Genomic DNA, 18,753 nt, shown 5'->3' with positions numbered 1-18,753 from the left:
TCTCTCTCACCTCCGTCTCCCCATCCCACCACCCAATCCACCAGGTCCTGTCAATTTTTCCTCTCCATCTTCTCAGTCTCCACCTTGGTCCAGAGCCACCAGCATCTCTTATCTAGACAACTGTACCAGTCTTCTCCCTGGTCTCCCTGGATCCATTCTGCCTCCCTGGCCTCCCTCCCTCCATCCACAGCAGCCACAGGGATCTTTCAGAAATGCAGATCAGATCATGGCTGTCTTAGTCTGTGTAGGCTGCTGTAACAAACTACCGTAGACTAGGCGGTTTAGAAACAACAGAAATGTATTTCGCACAGTTCTGGAGACTGAGAAGTCCTAGATCCAAGGGCCAGCAAATTCAATGTCTGGTAAGGACCTGATTTCTGGTTCCACCATCTTCTCATCATGTCCTCACATGGTAGAAGGGGTGAGGGAGCTCTCTGGGATCTCTTTTATAAAGTCACTAATTGCATTAATGAGGGCTCTGTCTTCATGACCTAGTTACCTCCCAAAAACCCACCTCCTAATACCATCATATTGGGGGTTAGGATTTTAACATGAATTTTGGAGGAACACAAACATTCAGTCTATAGCATTCTGCCTCCATCCCCACCCACTGCCAAATTCACATCCTTCTCACATGCAAAATACATTCATTCCTTACATCCCAATAGCCCCAAAAGCCTTAACTCATTCCAGCATCAACTCTGAAGTCTAAAATCCAAAGTTTTATTACCTAAGTGTCATCTAAATCAAATATGGCTGAGATTCAAGGTGTGATGCATCCTGGGGCAAATTGTTCTCCAGCTGTGAGCCTGTTAAATCAAGCAAGTTATTTGCTTCCAAAATACAATGGTGGGACAGGTATAAGATAGACCATTCCAAAAGGGAAAAGTAGGAAAGAAGAAAGGAATAGCAGATCCAAATTACATCTAAACTACAAGGCAAACTCCATGAGACCTTAAGGCTCAAGAAAAATGATTTTTGGTTCATTAAATGCTCTGCTTCCAGGCCCACTGAGGCAGCCTTCCAGATCCACGATGGTGTTGGTCCCACCCTCTGCACCCTCTGGGGTGGTGGTCCTGTCCCTCCAGCTCTATCCAGCAGAGGTCATGTTCCCAGGGCTCTGGGTAGCCCCACCCCAACAGCTCTGGGCAGCTCTTCCTCCATGGCTTTGAACAGAGGCCCTCTAACCTGTTGAATGCAAGGCAATGTCCCTGACTTTTGAAAGCAAGGAGATAGCCTTGATGATCTCTGAATTGCCTTCAGGGTCATTCTTCCCTTGTCTTGAACAACAGTTTGCATTCTGGTCTTGTCCTGAAAAACCCAAGAAGTCAAACAGCCTTCCTTCATCCCTCCCCGTCTCCTTCCCCTTCAATTCAAGATGGCAGTTTTCCAGCTGGGATGGCTGATTAAGTTCATAACCATTACAGTCTCCTTATGGAGACTAAGGTTTTCTCCCAAACATTCTTTCTGATTCTTTGCAATATGGATAGGCTGAACATTTTTCAAATCTTTACGTTTTGCTTCCTATTTGCTTAAAAGTCGCATCTTTAACTCATTTATTTCTACTTATATTTTACTGTAAGCAGTCAGGAGGAGCCAAGCCACAGCTTCAACACTTTGCTTAGAAATAGCTTCAGTTAAATATCCCGTTTCATTGCTCACAAGTCCTACCTCCTATAAAGCACTAGAACATGGACATAATTCAGCCAAGTTCTTTGCCATTTTATAACAAGATGGTCTTTTTTTCATCGTCCAATATCTTCCTCATTTCCTCATCCAAATGGCCTTTTTCATTTGTATTTCTACCAATACTCTCTTCAGGATTCCTTAGTTATTATCAGGTTCCTGATTTTAAAAATTTGAAGTTTTCTTTACAGTTCCACTGCACTCCAGCCTGGGTGACAAAAGTGAGACCCTGTCTCAAAAGAAAGAAAACGGACACTAATCTCACTCACGAGGGCTCTGCCCTCAGGAACCCCGCGACATAATCACTTCCCAAAGGCCCACCTCCCAACATCAGCACCTGGGATTTCAACATATGGATGTTGGGGAGATACAGAGTCACCTTGATCTTGGATTTCTCAGCCCCTGAAACTGTGAGAAATAAATTTCTGTTGTTTATAAGCCACAGTCTATGGTATTGCTATGGCAGCCAAAAGGACTAAGGCACTTCCTCAGAACCACATGCCATTCTTTTGCAGCACCTACTATCAATGTATACTTTACACTCTCCATTAACCAGTGTGATTATTTGATCATTATCTGAATCCTCCACTACACTGTAAGCTTCATAATGCAGAGATTGGTAGTGTCTTTTTGCTGATCGCTAAATCCCCTGGGTCCAGCCCAGCCAATAGCAGGTGACCAGTAATTACCTTTAAATGAACTCCATACCTTTAAGTCATTATAATAAATAATGGTGGCTTATGCTTTTAAGAAAGTCTCTGCCCCCCAATGCTATAGCTGGTTTGTTCATATGTAGGCATCTGACTGGAACTTGGAAATTTTCTCTCTCTCCCTCTCTCTGTGCCATAAGGCCTGTAACTTGAGAGCTGTGGCTCCAATTGCTAGCTACTTATCAATCTCTATTCTTCCTTAGTAAGAGAACTCCAATTTTAGCTGAGCACATTACCGCTATGAATGAAGACAACATAGCCAGCTGCCCTTGCAGCCAGGGGTGGCCATGTGACCAATTTCTAGTCAATGACACACAAGGGGAAATGTTATATAAAATTTCCGAGATAGCATCCTAAAAAGGGGAAGGGTCATATCCTTTGCCTTTCCATTTCTCCACCTCTTTTCAGGGTGGAATTTGGATGAGATGGCTGGCACTTCAGCAACTATCTTGAATAGGAGGTGACCCTGGGAATGAAAATTCTGCTCAAAAATGATGCAGCAGAAAGATAGAAAGGGCCTATGCCACTAGTGACCATGGAGCAGCCATCCCAGCCATGGACTTCCTACCTCCAGACTTTTTTTTTAATAGAGGAAACACTTTAAGTTGTATTAAGTCTCTCTTGTCAGGTTTCCCTTATTGAAAGCCAAATATCATTGCTGTTGACAGTCATGTTCCTGACATGTAGAGATAATCCCTCTGCTGAGTGAGGGCAGAAAAAAGAAATCTCTCAACTTACTTTCCCCTGAGGCCCGGCTTCAGCTTAGTCAAGGGAATAGCAAAACATCCCCATTTTTCATTAAGCTAATTCACATTGGCTTTCTGTCACTTGCAAACAAAAGTCTTGACTAATACATCAAGACTAGTCTGAAAGTGAAGACACGGAGAGACCTTCAAGCTCTGTTATAATTTAAAATGCAATCAAACAGCAAACATTTATTGAGCACTTATAATGTGTCGTGCACTGTTCTAAGGACCTCACCTAACATCATATCTCTTCATTCTTCCAACATCCCTGTGAATTAGATGACCGCATGTCCATTTTGCAGATTAGGAAACAGGCACAGGCAGGTGACTGGCCCGAGGTCACACATGCAATAAAATAGTGCAATTTTAACCTACGCAAGGTACAGAATTATAGGGGATGACCCAGTATCAAGTTTCCCTTTTGTTTTAGTTTTGGCTCCCTAATAGCAAGTCTGAGACTTTAGTGTAAGTCATTTATGTGGGAGGTGATCCCTGGAAGCAGAAGTAAGGGGTAGGAGGAATGGGACAGAGGGGGTGTTAGTGAAGTCAGTTGTAGTAATAGGGATGAGTACTTCTGGTCTCTGAGAAGGTTCCAGAGAGATCTGAATGGTCTAGAACACCTCTCTGAATCATCCACCTGTGACAGTAGAAGACTGGCATTTACTCACTGGCTCCTGCCCCCATTAGTGAATGGCCTGGCACCTCTGGAATGTATGGGCAGAGCTCCCACAGGGATACCCCATCTATCAAATGGGGATGGAGATAACAGACTCATCTCATAGAGCTGCTGGGTTCCAAGAGTTAATATATGTAAAGTGCATCAAACCATGCTGGGCACAGGGAAAGCACTCAGTAATGTATGCTGTGTATGACCTGAGGGAAGAGCGTTCCATGCAGAGGGAATAGCAAATGTAAAGGGCCTGAGGCCAGGACACGTTCGCTGTGGAGGAGGCACAGCAAGGAGACCAGTATGACTAGAGTGGACTCCAGGGCTCAAGGAGTGGATGGTCAGAAGGTGTGAGTCACTGCATCCAGCCAGGAAAGGTTTCTTCACTCTTAAAAAGAGGTGCAAAGGATGTCCTAACTTCCACTTGTGGACATTCGCATGTAGTGATGTGATGCTTTGAGCTACAGCAGCCATCTTGGGACCATGAAGGGCACACTGCAGGATAATAGAACACTGAGGATGATGGCACAAAAGGATAGACAGAACCAGAATCTTTTTTTTTTTTTTTTTTCTGAGACAGAGTCCTGCTCTGTCACCCAGGCTGGAATGCAGTGGCATGATATCAGCTCACTGCAACCTCTGCCTCTCAGTTTCAAGCGATTCTCCTGTCTCAACCTCTGGAATAACTGGGACTACAAGCGTGTACCACCATGCCTGGCTAATTTTGGTACTTTTGGTAGAGACAGGGTTTCACTATGTTGGCTAGGCTGGTCTCGAACTCCTGGCCTCAAGTGATTTGCTTGCCTCAGCCTTCCAAAGTGCTGGGATTACAGGTGTGAGCCACCGCATCCAGCCAGAACTGGAGTCTTTGTTCAACTGCCTCTTTACCAACCTTAGACATGCCTACCACATCTTATTATGTGAGAAAACAAACCTTCTTATTGCTTAAGCAATTTTGAATTGGGCCATAGATATCTTAACACAGAGAATTTGATACCAGGAAATGAGGCCTCCCTGAGTACACCATGATGAAAGAATCAGGCCAGAGCTCCACTTTTCCACTCTAGAAACTGTTATCTTGCCATTCCTACTTCTTATAATGAGGAAGATGTTTTAGAAGGGATAACTGCCCTCTTGATGAAATTCTCTAATTCTTACGTTCTGGGGCTGAGGTGTGGGTGTCAGTTCTACTTCTTGAAACAAAGTATCATTTAGGTGTCCACGGGAATTATGTTTGGAAAGGGAAAGGCTCAAGTCTTGGTCTCAGTGTTCTAAGGTTCTGTGAGAGACTAAGAACCCAAAATAAAAATCTTCAACAGCAAAATGGATGTTACGCAATTCACAGAGCACTATGAGCACTCTCTCAATTCACACAACTTTGAGTGAGGGGCAGCATCACTTCATTTTACAGATAGCATTCAGAAAGTGTCAGCAACTGGCTCAAGGCAAAGTAGAAGCCCCGGGCCCCCTCCTCCATGTCGAGTTTTCTCGGGCTGGCAGGGTAAGTATGCATTCCTCCATGTTCGTGCCATCCACGTGGAGAAGGAAGACAAGCAAACCAGACATGGTTGTCTTCAACCGAGTCTGGGATCGTCCACCTTCCTGCTTGGAGTTAGTGGTTAGGTGGCTCCACAGTATGGACTTGTATGACCTGACTTTCATTTCAGCTGATCTTGAACAAGCGGGTCTATAACTGCACCTACTTTCAGTAGTGTTGTAATTATACAAACAGTGTGGAACTCGAAGGCAGGGCCCACACATTGTCAGCGCGATTCCTGAGGGCTCCCTGTGACAGTCACTGTTGCTGAACCAAGGCAACCAGCCGTGGGGCAGAGAGCGGACTCCGGAGCCAGACTATCTGGATTTGAATGCGGATTCGGCCACTTACTAGCTCCATGATCTTGGGTAAATCACTTAAACCTCTGTGTCTCAGTCTCCTCTTCTGTAAAATGGGAATAACAATCATACCTTCCTTGCAGGGTTGTTCTGAGGTTTAGATAAGTCAATATTCGTGCAAAATGTTTGGAACGGCGCCAGACACAGCCAGCAGCAGATTGGAAGTGGAACCGTTGGTGGGGATCATCACCTCGCTGGCTAGGAGCCCTAGCAGCGGGGCAGCAGCGCACTGCAGGCTTTGCCGACTCATCCCGGCTGGGCAGGTTCGCCGCGCTCTCCGCTCCCGCCCCCGCCCCCGCCCCCGCCCCCGCGGCCTAAGTCACCGCGGCCGGTGCGTCACCCGCGCCCCTCCCGCCCCGCGACCTGCAAACTCACCCTGAGTCAGCCCGCCCGGGCGCTTCCACTCCCCGGACGCCGCGCGGCGGAGGGGAGGCGTGAGGCGCCCCCCGGTGGAGAGCCGGAGCCCCGCGCGAGTCCAGCCGCACCTGGCGAGCGGAGCCTGAGGCAGGCTGGGGGCCGCGGGGTTGAGGCCGGACCACGGCGGGGCCGGGGGAGAAACGCGCCCTGGCCCGGGCCCCCCCACCCGACCGCGCAGAATGGTACAGCCCGGCCAGAGTTAAAGGTGGAGGAGGCGGCGAGTCCCGCGGCGGCGGCGGCGACGATGGGGCTGCGTGCTGGAGGAGCGCTGGGCAGAGCCGGCGCGGATCGCGGGGCGCCCGAGGGGCCCGGGCCGAGCGGCGGCGCGCAGGGCGGCAGCATCCACTCGGGCTGCATCGCCGCGGTGCACAACGTGCCACTGAACGTGCTTATCCGGCCGCTGCCGTCCGTGCTGGACCCCGCCAAGGTGCAGAGCCTCGTGAACACTATCCGGGTGAGGCCCCCAGGAGTCCAGCCAGCCGGAGGGAGGGCTTTGGAGGAGGGAGGTCGCGGGAGGAGGGAGGTCGCCGCGATGGAGGCGAGATGGAGTGGTTCTGGGCTCAGCCGGAGCTCAGCATCTGCTGTGTGACCTTGAGCAAGTGGCTGGGCCTCTCTGGACCTCTGTTTCCTCACTTGAGCAAGGAGGGAATTGGACGAGATAATTAAAGTAGTGATGATAATGCTTATAACGCTAGTGCTTGCAGTGGTCCAGGAACTGCAGGAAGTCCCTTAGTTTCCAATGCCAACCCTATGAGTACCTATGAGGTAGATAGTGTCTCTTTTGCAAACGAGAAACTGAGGCAGGGAAGATTTCAGTGGCTTGACTAAGATCAGGCGCTTAAAAAGTGGCACGGCTAGGATTCACACCCAGGCAGCCGGCCCCCACTGCCCAGCACATGGCCACCACACTACCCGGAGATAAGCCGTGAGTTCTCATGGCTGTGACAGTCAGTGACAGTGGGACTGGGTGTGTCGTATCTACTGGGAGGCCCTCGTCTGAATGGGAAGTGGAAGAGGTCAAGGGTCAGCTCCACCACTGAGGGAGGGTGTTAAGAGTGCCGGAGTGATTCTGGCAGGTGCAAGAACAGGTGTCAGGTTAGGCCTACACGACATTGCGTCCCCTCCCCCCGACCCTTGGAAGGTGTAAGCCCCACTCAGCACCTCTACAGCCACCCCCGATTAACTTTCAGTCCTAGTATTTACACTGCTGTCCTCACTGCCTGGAGCCACTTCCCCGGACAACCACAGGGCCTGCCCCCCGCCTGGTCCAGCTCTCTGCCTCCTTGAACACCCTTGATCAGGGTCCCTGGCCTCTCTAGCTCTCCCCTTAGCCCAAGATGTTTCTCAGGATACCACTTATGTCCACCAGAAATTATATCATACATTTATTTGTGTTGCATTTTATTTTCTGTCTTCCCGACCTAAGTAGCTGGGATTACAGGCACCCGCCACCACGCCTGGCTGATTGTTGTATTTTAGTAGAGATGGGGTTTCACCATATTGGCCAGGCTGGCCTCAAACTCCAGACCTCAAGTGATCTGCCCGCCTCAACCTCCCAAAGTGCTGGGATTACAGCTCACTGGCTTTTAACGTCCTGTTGAGACACCTGCCTTCCATGCTAGAACTGTAGGCTCCGAGGGCCAGAACCAGCTCTTCCTTTGCTTATGTACACCTATATTAGTTTTCTGGGGCCACTGTAGGTTACCACAAAGTTGATGGCTTAAAACAACACAGCTTTATTTATCGTCAGAAGTCCAAAATGGGTCTTACTGGGCTAACATCAAGCAGGGCTGCACTGTTTTCTATAGGCTCTAGGGGAGAATCTATTTCCTCACCTTTCCCAGCTTCCAGACGCCACCCACACTGCTTGGCTTCTGGCCTCTTCCTCTGTCTTCAAAACCAGCAACATTACACCAAGGCCTTCTCACATCGCATCACTCTGACCTCTTCTTCTGCTCCCTCTTCCCAGTTGTAAGGACGCTGATAATGACATTCGACCCATCTAGATAACCTTGGATAATTTCTGCATCTCAAGATCCTTACCTTAATTCCGTCCGCCAAGTCCCTTTTCCCATGTAAGGTAACGTATTCACAAGGATTCGGACGTGGACATCTTTGGGAGCCATCATTCTGGCCATCCACCATCGTGCCTTCAGTACCCAGCACAAGGCCTGCCTGGCACGGCTGCCCCTCCTTAGTGCTCTACGGATGCCCAGTAGGCATCAGCTCACTGACTCTTCAGCAGCAGCCCTCTAGGATGTCTTATTCCCAGTTTACAGGTGAGGAATGTTATTCAGAGGGCTGGGTACCCCAGCTGCTGTGGAGAGGAGCCGAGATCCAAAGTCAGGTGTGCCGAGTTCCAGAGCACAGGCTCGTGACTGCTGCCCCTTACTGCTGAATAATCATTTGTGGAATCATGAGAGAGGACCCGTGGGCCAGCAGCAGGAGGCATTCCAGGCCGCTCACACTTAATGGGGTCTCCCCAGAGTGCTCTACGCTGCACCCATCCTGCCCCAGGCTTTCCTTACTTAGAGGATGACCCACTTTCCACCTGGCTGTGCGGGCGCCTAACAGGAAGCCATCTTAGATTCTCCCTTTTCTCTTGCCCTTGGATTCACCCCTTCTGCCAGACCCCTCGGACCTGCCCCCTAAATGTGTCCCAAACCCGTCTACCTCTCCCTGTCCCCACCACACCGTCATCCAGACCAGCATCTTCTGCTGAATGCCTGCAAAGGCCTCCCCTCTGTCTTCCTGCCTTGTGCCCTTGTCTGCCCTGCCAAGTCTGTTCTCCCGTCACAGCATTCTAGAATGTGCATCAGATCATATCACTCTCCCCTATTGCAAACACTCCAGGGCCCACCAACTTCTCTCAGAAACGGATCTGCACCATCTGGCTCCTGCTGGCCTTTCTGACCGTTCCTCGAGCCCTGGAGTCCACTCTAGTCACACTGGCCTCCTTGCTGTGCCTCCTCTACGGTGAAGGTGCTCTGGCCTCAGGCCCTTTGCGTTTGCTGTTCCCTCTGCGTGGAATCTTCTTCCCTCAGGTCATACACAGCATACATTACTGAGCGCTTTCGATGTGCCAAGCATGGTTTAAAGTGCTTTATATATATTAACTCATTTAACCCAAAAGTTCTGTGAGATGGATCTGTTATCTCCATCCCATTTGATAGATGGGGCAACTGAGGCACAAAAAGATTAATTGCTGAAGATCACATAGCTGTTAAGCAGCAGAGCTAGATTTGAACCCAGGCAGCTACGCTCTTAATTGAAACTATTCCACTTCTCTATCTTTTTTTTTTCCTTTTTTTTTTGAGATGGAGTCTCGCTCCGTCGCCCATGCTAGAGTGCAATGGTGCGATCTCAGCTCACTGCGACCTCTGCCTCCCAGGTTCAAGCGATTCTCCTGCCTCAGCCTCCTGAGTAACTGTGATTACAGGCATGCACCACCATGCCCAGCTAATTTTTGTGGTAGAGAGAGGGTTTTGCCATTTTGGCCAGGCTGGCCTCAAACTCCTGACCTCAAGTGATCCACCCACCTCGGCCTCCCAAAGTTCTCATTACAGGTGTGAGCAACCATGCCCGGCCCCATTTCTGAATCTTTCCAAGTACTCTGCTTCATTCTTACCTCAGAGAGGCCTTGTGGACCCCATCTCTGTCCTCTAACCTGTGTTATTGTCATTATAGCATTTGTCACTCTAATATTTACTTCTTGTTCCATCTGCCCCACTAGACTGGAGCCCCTTGAAGGCAGGGCCTTATTCAGTCTCATTCCAGCTGTACTGTATTCCCAGGGTCTACAACAGGGCCTGATGGACAGTGTGCATGTGGTGCACTGATACATGGGGGGGAGAAATCCCTGATTTGTAGCATCTGTCCGTTTCTTTGGTGTAAATACTCTCCCATGGCTGATTTTCAAGCTATAAGGTGATGTCGACCAGCTCACAAAATTCCTGATATTTAGCAGTTGTCTCTCACAGTAGTCCAGTGTGATCACCTTATAAGGAGCGCGGCACAGGTGGACAAAGTCTGCTTTACAAACTGTCAAGCCTTGTACCATGTCCGTTGACTCTGTGCCCCTTCTCCCCAGGAGGACCCAGACAGCGTGCCCCCCATCGATGTCCTCTGGATCAAAGGGGCCCAGGGAGGTGACTACTTCTACTCCTTCGGGGGCTGCCACCGCTACGCAGCCTACCAGCAGCTGCAGCAAGAGACCATCCCCGCCAAGCTTGTCCAGTCCACTCTCTCAGACCTAAGGGTGTACCTGGGGGCATCCACACCAGACTTGCAGTAGCAGCCTCCTTGGCACCTGCTGCCACCTTCAAGAGCCCAGAAGACACACTTGGCCTCCAGCAGGCTGGGCCATGCAGAAGGGATAGCAGGGGTGCATTCTCTTTGCACCTGGGGAGAAGGTCTGACTCTGGGCACCCCTCTCGCCAGCTACAAGGCCTTGGACTCACTGTGCAGTGTGGGAGCCCCAGTTCCCACCTTTATGACAATAGGATCATGGCCTTACCCTTGAAGCATTACTGAGAAGGTGAAATGAGAACAGAGATGGGCTTGGAGAGCCACATGCTGCCAGCTCCAAATTCCCAAGGACAAGGATCCCTCTGCATTTTTGTCTATGTAACCTCTTATATGGACTACATTTAGCTGCAAGGAAAGGAAAACCTTGGTTGCAGTGGTTTAAACAAACAGAAGATTGTTTTTCCACATAGCATGGATTCTGGAGATGGGTGGCTAGTGGTGTTGGTTCAACAACTCCACAAAGGTAGGGGTGACATCTTGGATCCTTTGGCCTTGATCTCAGTGCTTGTTACTTCGTGGTCCCAAGATGGCTGCTGTATCCCCAAGAATCATGTCTGTGTTCAAGGAAGGAGAGGTGGAGGAAGAGGAAGGGCCAAACTAGCTGGACCTATCACCTTGTATCGGAAAGTAAAACCTAGTCAGAATTCTGTTTCCTTCTCTCTCCCTCTGCATATTTTCACTTAGATGCCCTTGGCCTGAGCCAGCTACCATTGCACCTCTAGCTGCAAAGAAAGCTAAGACAGCAGGGAACAGAATTGTCATGGTTGAGTAGACCAATTGTGCTCCATCTACTGAGACTGGCACACTGCCTCCTGCAATAAAACTGGGATCCCATAACCAAGAGAGAAAGGCAGAATTGTGTACCAGTTAGCTTTTGCTGTGTAACAAACCATCCCCAAACTTGGCAGCTAGAAACAAATCTTCTATTTTCCCACAATCCTGTGGGTTAGCAGTTTGGGCTGGGCTCAACAGGGCAGTTCTGCTGCTCCCACCTGGGATCCCTCATGGAGTTAAGGTCAGCTGTTGACCTCAGCTGGTCTGGATGGTCTAGGATAGCCTTACTCACTTGCCTGGCAGGTGACAGGCTGTTGGCTGGAGTTGCTTGGTTCTCCTCCATGTGGCCTCTCCAGCAGGCTAGCTGAGGCTTATTCACATGATAGCTTCAGGGTTCCAAGAGAGTGAGAGTAGAAGCTGAAAGACTTCTTGGGTTCTTGGCCTGGAACTGGTACTAGGACAGTGTCACTTCTGCTAAATTCTATCAGTCAGAGCAAATCACAAGGCTTTGCTCAGATTCAAGGCATGAGAAACAGACGACATGTCTTGATGAGGGGAACCACACAGAGTTTGTGGCCATTTTTTACCTATCACAAATAATTTTGGATGGGCAAATAAAAGTATTTCCCTCTTCCCCCTTTCTCTCTCTCTGTTTCACGGGCCTCACTCTGCCAAGTCTGAAGGCACTAAGACATTGTCTTGGCCCTCAGGGTCTAGGGGAAGAGGTGTTGGGGCAGGAAGTGAGTCTCTCCAAGGACTGGACCCACTGTAGTAGGGGCACTTCCTTGCTGCACTGGTGGTGTGGGGTTAGGCCAGGTAGGACATTCCAGAGGGGCTTCCGAAAATCAAGAGTCCCCAGAGAAAGGGAAAAGAGTAAGGCAGGCCTTGTTCTCACTGCCCTCTAAGGGAACTTGGTCACTTGGCACTTTTAAGCCTCAGTTTCCCCAGTTCAATAATAAGGACAACAGCTTTTCCCACGCATTCTCTTTCCCAGGGAAAGATGACTGAGGTGACCAATAATAGAACTGAAAAGGGAGAGTGTCCTAAGTGCAATGTTGTATCCTGGATTGGATCTTGGAACAAAAACACGACATTAGTGGGAAAATTGTAAATCTGAAAAAAGTCTGAATTTTAATTAATATACCAATTTCAGTCTCGTGATTTTGACAAATGTACCATGGTGATGTAAGATGTTGACCTTGGGGTAGGCTGGGTGAAGGATATACAGGAACTCTTTATACTATCTCTGCAACTTTTCTGTAAATCTAGTATCATTCCAAAATAAAAGTTTATTTAATTAAAAAAAAAAAAAGGGTGTGCAATTCCTTTAGACCAACGGTTCAGGGTCTCAAGCTTGTTTGCTAAATCCCGGATTGCTGGGCTCCACCCCCACTTTGTTTTTGTTTGTTTGTTTGTTTGTTTTGAGACAGGGTCATGCCCTGTCACCGAGGCTGGAGTGCAGTGGCACGATCATGGATCGCTGCAGCCCTTCCCGGGCTTAAGCGATCTTCCCACCTCAGCCTCCTGAGTAGCTGGGACTACAGGTGCACCCTTCTCATTTTTTTATAGAGACAGGGTTTTGCCATGTTCTCTGGGCTGGTCTTAAACTCCTGGCACAAGCGATTCTCCCGCCTCAGACTCCCAAAGTGCTGGGATTACAGACGTGGCCCCCGGAGTTTCTGATTCAGGTGAATTGGGGCAAGGCCCCAATAATATATTTGCTTTTCTAAGAAGTTCCCAGATGATGCTGATGCTGCTGTTCAGGGACCACACGCTAAGAGCCACTCATTTAGACTGCATCAGTTATTTTCAAATATAGTGACCTCCCCACTTCCATCCCCAGTGGAATGAGTCTACTCATTCCCCCTAGCTTGTCTACTCATTAACTGTGTGACCTTGGGCAGTTCTGTCCCTTCCCTGGGGACTTCTTCCAGGCTGTCAGATGGACTGTGTACCCCTAAGGTTTGTAGCGAGGGTGAGGTGCCACGGTCTTCTGCGAGTAAACTCCTCCTGTGCCCCCTGGGCTGGAATAAGAGTGAAGATGGTCGCCCCCTCCCGAAACAACTTTTCCTTCTTGCAGAGAAGACGCAACCAGGCAGCGCTAAGGGCCCTGCCAGGCACTGGGAAGGAGGTGCAGAACGGATTCGGAGTAGAGGGGGACTGGTTGGTCATTTAAGGAAGAGGAGCTGGGTTTTAAAGGCTGTAACCTGCAGGTCGCTGAGAGTTGCGTTTCCCTCTTATAGCAGCAGGTGGCGCTGCTCTCCTGCCCCCACTGCAGAGCTGGCCCTCGGGCTTGCAGAGCTACCACTGTGGAAAGGGACTGGATGCGCGCGCCCGGCTGAGAGAGGCAGAATAGTTAATCCGGGTTCAGCCGGCAGTCTGGAGTTCAGGTTCTACTTACCTGCTCTTGTTCTGTGACCTTGCATACATGTCTACCCACTCCTGTCTATACTGGGGGTGCTAGGCCAGAGAATCTCAGGCTCAGCAAAGGAGGTACCTTCTCCAAGAAGCTTCTGGGCTCCTACTAGCTGGGCTACCATGAGCCTACAGTGTCCCTCCCCAAACCTCTGCCCCCAGGAACTTGGCTCCAGTGAAAGGCAGTATGTGCCTTCCCTGCCCTGGAATCCACCCATTTGACCGTGATAGATTTAAATTTTCTTTTCTTTTCTTTTTTCTTTCTTTCTTTTTTTTTCTTCATTTCACAAGGCTTTTCGTTGTTGTTTTAGTAGAAACGGGGTTTCACCATATTGGCCAGGCTGGTCTTAAACTCTTGGCCTCAGGTGATCTGCCCGCCTCGGCCTCCCGAAGTACTGGGATTACAGGTGTAAGCCACCATGCCCAGCCATTTCACAAGTTTTATATAAGTATATTTACTTTTTAAAATGTGTTTGTTTGAGACAGGGTTTTGCTCTGTTACCAAAGCTGACATGCAATGTCCTGATTATAGCTCACTGCAACCTCAAACTCCTGGCCTCAAGCCATCCTCCTGCCTCAGCCTCCCGAGTAGCTAGGACTACAGGCACCACCACACCTGGCTAATTTTTTTTTTTAAAACGTTTTATACAGACCAGGTCTTGCTCTGTTGCCTAGGGTGGTTGGTCTCCAACTCCTGGCCTCAAGTGATCCTCCCGCCTTGGCCTCCCAAAGTATTGGTATTACAGGCATGAGCCACTGCATTCAGCCATATTTACCTTTTAAACATTAAAATATTAAAATGTTAAATAATTAAATATTAGAAATTGAAAATATTAGAGGCAAGCAGAAGCCCACCACAAGACCTAGTCCCGGTTATTCCTTTGCACACTTGAGACAGTTACCTTCATGAATTTGGCATCAACCCTTCCAGACTCATCTAATTTGATAGTAATGAATGTGTGTTTAAGTAAAGAATGTTTTCTTTTTTGTGTTGTTTTGCAGATTGCTTTTCTCCCTTGGCACTGTGCCGCCACCAACCATCCCATTTGTGTGTGTTCTTCTCCCAATCTCCCTCATTCTGGTCTGTGCCCAAATGTCACTTCTTCGGGGGACTTCCCAACCATAGTGTCTAAAACAGCTCCCTCCCCCATCATTCTGTCCCTTTATCCAGTTTTATTTTCTTCATGGCATTTGTCACACTCTCCCAAATTTTCTTCTGTGTCTGCTTTTTTTTTTTTTCTGTCACCCAGACTGGAGTATGCAGTGGCACCATCGTGGCTCACTGCAGCCTCCAACTCCTGGGCTCAAGCAATCATCCCAGTTAGCCTCCCGAGTAGCTGGGATTGCAGGTGTGTGTCACCACGCCCAGCTAATTTTTTATTTTTCTTTTGTAGAGATGGGGTCTCACGATGTTGATCAGGCTGATTTTCAACTCCCGGCCTCAAGCAATCCTCCCATATCAGCCTCCCAAAGTGCTGGGATTATAGGTGAGCCACTGTGCCCGGCCAAATGTGTGTTCTTAAGGCAGGACTTAATCTGTATTGTTTATCACTGTAGGTTCAGTGCTAAGAACAGTGCCTAAAAGATAATAGTGTTCAATCAATATCTGGCAAATGAATGAATTCCAGGTGGCTCTAGCTCATTCTTTTTCACTGCTGCGTGGTGTTCCAGGGTGTGAATGTAGCTGTTTGTTAGTCATGATCATGATCATGGACGTGTGGGGGCTTACAGTTATTTGCAGCTGCAAACGGCCCCCACCATCACCCTGCTCTTTCAACTGTATACCCAGGAGTGGAGCTGCCTGGCTGATGCATATGACCGTTTCCATCTTCTAAGATCCTGGCAAATTGCTTTCCAAAGTGGTCGTTCCAAGTGCCACCCTCTCCTGTGGAATTTGGGAGCCTATGTTCCTTCCCTGCACTCCAACCAGTACTTCTTAGCCTTGTTTGGGGTCATGAATGTGGTTGAGAACACAAGAAAGCCATGAATCCTTTCCCCAAAAATACACACACACATTTTGGGCAGTTGCTGGGCCTCCCTGTGTTTGATGATCTCCTTCCCCAGGGGATCCTGTATCAAATGTTTAGAAGCCTAATTATCCTTTGGATGGGAACTCTGAGGCACAGGCAGGTGGCAGTGTGAATGAATGAATGAATGAGTGAATTCATGAATGAAAGGGCTGTCCTTTTGTAGGAGACAAAGGAGAGCCTTCAGCCCTGACCTACCTCCAGTCAGAAAAAAGCCCCACCCACCTGGGTCACTCCAGTCCCACCCCACCCTGGACCAGAAGGCACCAAGGACAGGCTCCAGTGGGTTCCTGGGCTCAGGCTTGGGCAGCTGCACCTATCAGCCCTGGAGAAGGCAGACCAAGTCTGGCACCCAGGGTCAAGGCAGGGAATCAGGGGGAGCCACTGATTTCCCTGGGCTGAAAGAGAGTGAAACATCCGTCTCTGGGGTGAAACATCAGTCTCTGGGGTTTAACATCCATCTCCGCCTCCCACGCAGGCATGCACTATAGGTTACAAAGCACATTTGCGTCCAGCCCCTGCCTTAGCACTTCCATGGTGCGGGAAGTAGAGACTGCGATGAGGAGAAAGCTGTCATCCTCCTTCGTCATCATCATCATCATTGTAGCTCCCCTACTTTAATTCTCACAGTAGCCCCCAGAGGTGAACAGGACAAAATGATCTTTCCTGTTGGACAGACTGGTAAACTGAGGCCCGAAGCAGCGCGGCGACCTGCCGCAGAGCCGCCAGCGAGCGCTGGTGCGTTAACCGGCCCCCGACCCGCACCCCGCCGGCCCATGCGCGCTGCCCTCCCTCGCAGCCCCTTCCCCGGGCCTGACCCCCGGCTCTGCCTGACAGATGACCTCAGCTGCCGCCAATCCATTGGTTCCAGCTCCCGGGGGGAGCGCAGAACAAAGCGCGCTTTGTGGCCGGGCGGTCCCCTCACCCCGCGCGTCCTCCGCCGGGACCCCCTCCGGAACTCCGAGCGACGCCCCCCGTCCGACAGCCGTGTAATGTCTTCCAGGCCGCGCGGCCCCTTCCAGAGCCCGAGGGCCGCCCATCCCTCCCCCGGGGGGCTCCCCGGGGCCGCCCAGGGTGCTCCACCCCTGCTGGGCCCCCCAGGCAACCAGATTGGGGGGCATCCCCAGAGGGAGGCTCTGCTGGTTGCCCCCGTCCCTGCGGAAGCAGCGTGAGGGCAGGGTCTAATGTCCGGGTTTGGGTGCCAGGCAGGGGCTGTCGCCTGATGACCTTATGTTTTTACCCTCAGCGCCACCACCTGCAGTGGAAAATGCTGTTATTGCTTGGAGGTGTTGTTACTATTGTCGCTGTTATTATTATTTTGTGGCTGTGAACACGAGTCACTTTATTTATATGCTTAACTTTTTTTTGAAACAAGGTCTTGCTCTGTGGCCCAGGCTGGAGTGCAGTGGTGTGATCACGGCTCTTTGCAGTCTCCAACTCCTGGGCTCAAACGATCCTCCTACCTCAGCCTCCCAAGCAGCTGGGACCACAGGCACATACCACCGTGCCTGGCTAATTTTTTAAGTTTTTTGTAGAGACAAACAATGTCTCGTTATGTTGCCCAGGCTAGTCTTGAACCCCTGGGCACAAGCAATCCTCCTGCCTCAGCCTCCCCTAGTGCTGGTGTGAGCCACTGCACCCCTCTGGGAATCACTTTAGATTCAGACAGATCTAGGTTTGAATTTGTTTGTGTTACTTACTAACTGTGAGACCTTGGGAAGTTAGTTCACCTGTCAGAACAACAAGCGTACCCAGCATTTATTGAGCATCTACCATGTGCCACACAGGGCTCTGTGTTTAAAGGCTTTACTTAGCTCATTTAATCCTCAAGGTAACCTTAGGAGGGGGGAGTTATTCTCCTCATTTTACAGAGGAGGGGACAGAGGCTCCAGCTGTCCTAGAGACAAATTCACTTCTCTGAGCCTCAGTTTTCTCATCTGTAAAAGGGGACAAGCATAGTAACTCCCCATGGACCATTCACTCTCTTGAGTCTTGCCTCTTTCCCGATGAGGTCACAGAGGCTGTGAGCAGGTTCCTGGCTGCCCAGAGATATACAGGGTGTCTCTTCCCCTAAGGCCCTTCATCCTTGGAGTACCCTCCATGAGAGGGCAGCTCCAGTTGCGCTTATCTGGGATGGAGGTATAGGAGGAGGGTCTGCCCTGCAGCTGGAAACCTCTCTCCTAAGGGATGAGCTTGCTGCCCTGGCCTGCCCTTGAGGGTCAGGGGGTGGGGCAGGCAGAGAGAAAAGCTATATCCGGAGAGGGGACTGAGGGGCCATAGTGAGAATGGGCAGGGCTGGGAGTGACTGCCCCCACCCTTCACACACACCCCTGGACATTCATTCTGCAAATCAGTACTATTCCAGGCACTGAAGCCATCAGAATACAAAACAGATACAAACTTCTGTCCTCTTGAAGTCCACTCTGGGAGACAGGCAATGACACACACAAAATATGTATTGAAGGTAAAATGTGATATCTGGTAGTGATATGTGCTCTGATATGTGCAGGGGAGGGAGGAAGAATGAGCTAGGAAGTACTTATTTAGGTAAGGTGGAAGGGCCTCTCTGAGAGGGGGCATTGACCTGGACAATGAGAGGAAAAATGCCCTGTGGGTGTCAGAGGGATGTGTTCCAGGCCGAGGGAACAGCATATGCAAAAGCCCTGAGCTGGGAGCCTGCCGAGAGTGTTCAAGAAGCAGCAAGGAGGCCAGTGTGGTGGGACAGTGGGGGTGGGAGAAGAGCTGTGGCTGGGCAGGTGACGAGGCTGGAGAGGTGAGGGTCATCATCTTGGGAGGGGCCTCATAGCAGGATGAGGACTTTAGCTTTTTCTCCAAGTGAGGTGGGAGCCACGTGAGGCTTTGAGCAGAGGAAGTACATGGTCTGGCTCTGGCTGCCAAGTAGAGCAGGAAAAGAAGGAAGGTGAAGGTGATGCTGCTGTCACCAGAGCCCCAGGTGTTGCTTGGTGGATTGCACCTGAGTAGAAAGAATTGATCCGAATCGGGACATAACTTGAAGAAGGAGCTCCAGGATTTACCAGTGGATGGGACTGGATCTGGGGGATGAGAGAGAAGATCCCAGTGACTCCAACTTTGGGAGTCCACCAGCC

The 18,753-nt window shown here is 50.0% G+C and overlaps 1 protein-coding gene and 1 long non-coding RNA gene across 2 annotated transcripts in view; one reads left to right on the top strand and one right to left on the bottom strand.

Annotated features, from left to right (window-relative positions):
• The window catches only part of LOC140709662 (uncharacterized), a 75,452-nt gene extending 69,264 nt beyond the window's left edge, over nt 1–6,188 (bottom strand). The window contains exon 1 of the long non-coding RNA XR_012090351.1: nt 6,081–6,188. This is a non-coding gene — a long non-coding RNA (uncharacterized lncRNA). The remainder of the gene's footprint in view (nt 1–6,080) is intronic.
• SRXN1 (sulfiredoxin 1) lies at nt 6,154–12,516 on the top strand. Its single transcript, XM_007963017.3, has 2 exons — nt 6,154–6,576; nt 10,213–12,516. The coding sequence occupies exons 1-2, from the start codon at nt 6,367–6,369 to the stop codon at nt 10,414–10,416; spliced, it is 414 nt and encodes a 137-aa protein (XP_007961208.3). The 5' UTR covers nt 6,154–6,366; the 3' UTR covers nt 10,417–12,516.
• Nucleotides 12,517–18,753: the final 6,237 nt, after the last annotated feature.

Source organism: Chlorocebus sabaeus, chromosome 2 (assembly GCF_047675955.1).
Source record: "Chlorocebus sabaeus isolate Y175 chromosome 2, mChlSab1.0.hap1, whole genome shotgun sequence".
In the NCBI taxonomy this organism is placed as follows: Eukaryota; Metazoa; Chordata; class Mammalia; order Primates; family Cercopithecidae; genus Chlorocebus; species Chlorocebus sabaeus.
The sequence above is the reverse complement of the archived record's forward strand: the minus strand, read 5'-3'. Positions and strand labels throughout refer to the sequence as shown.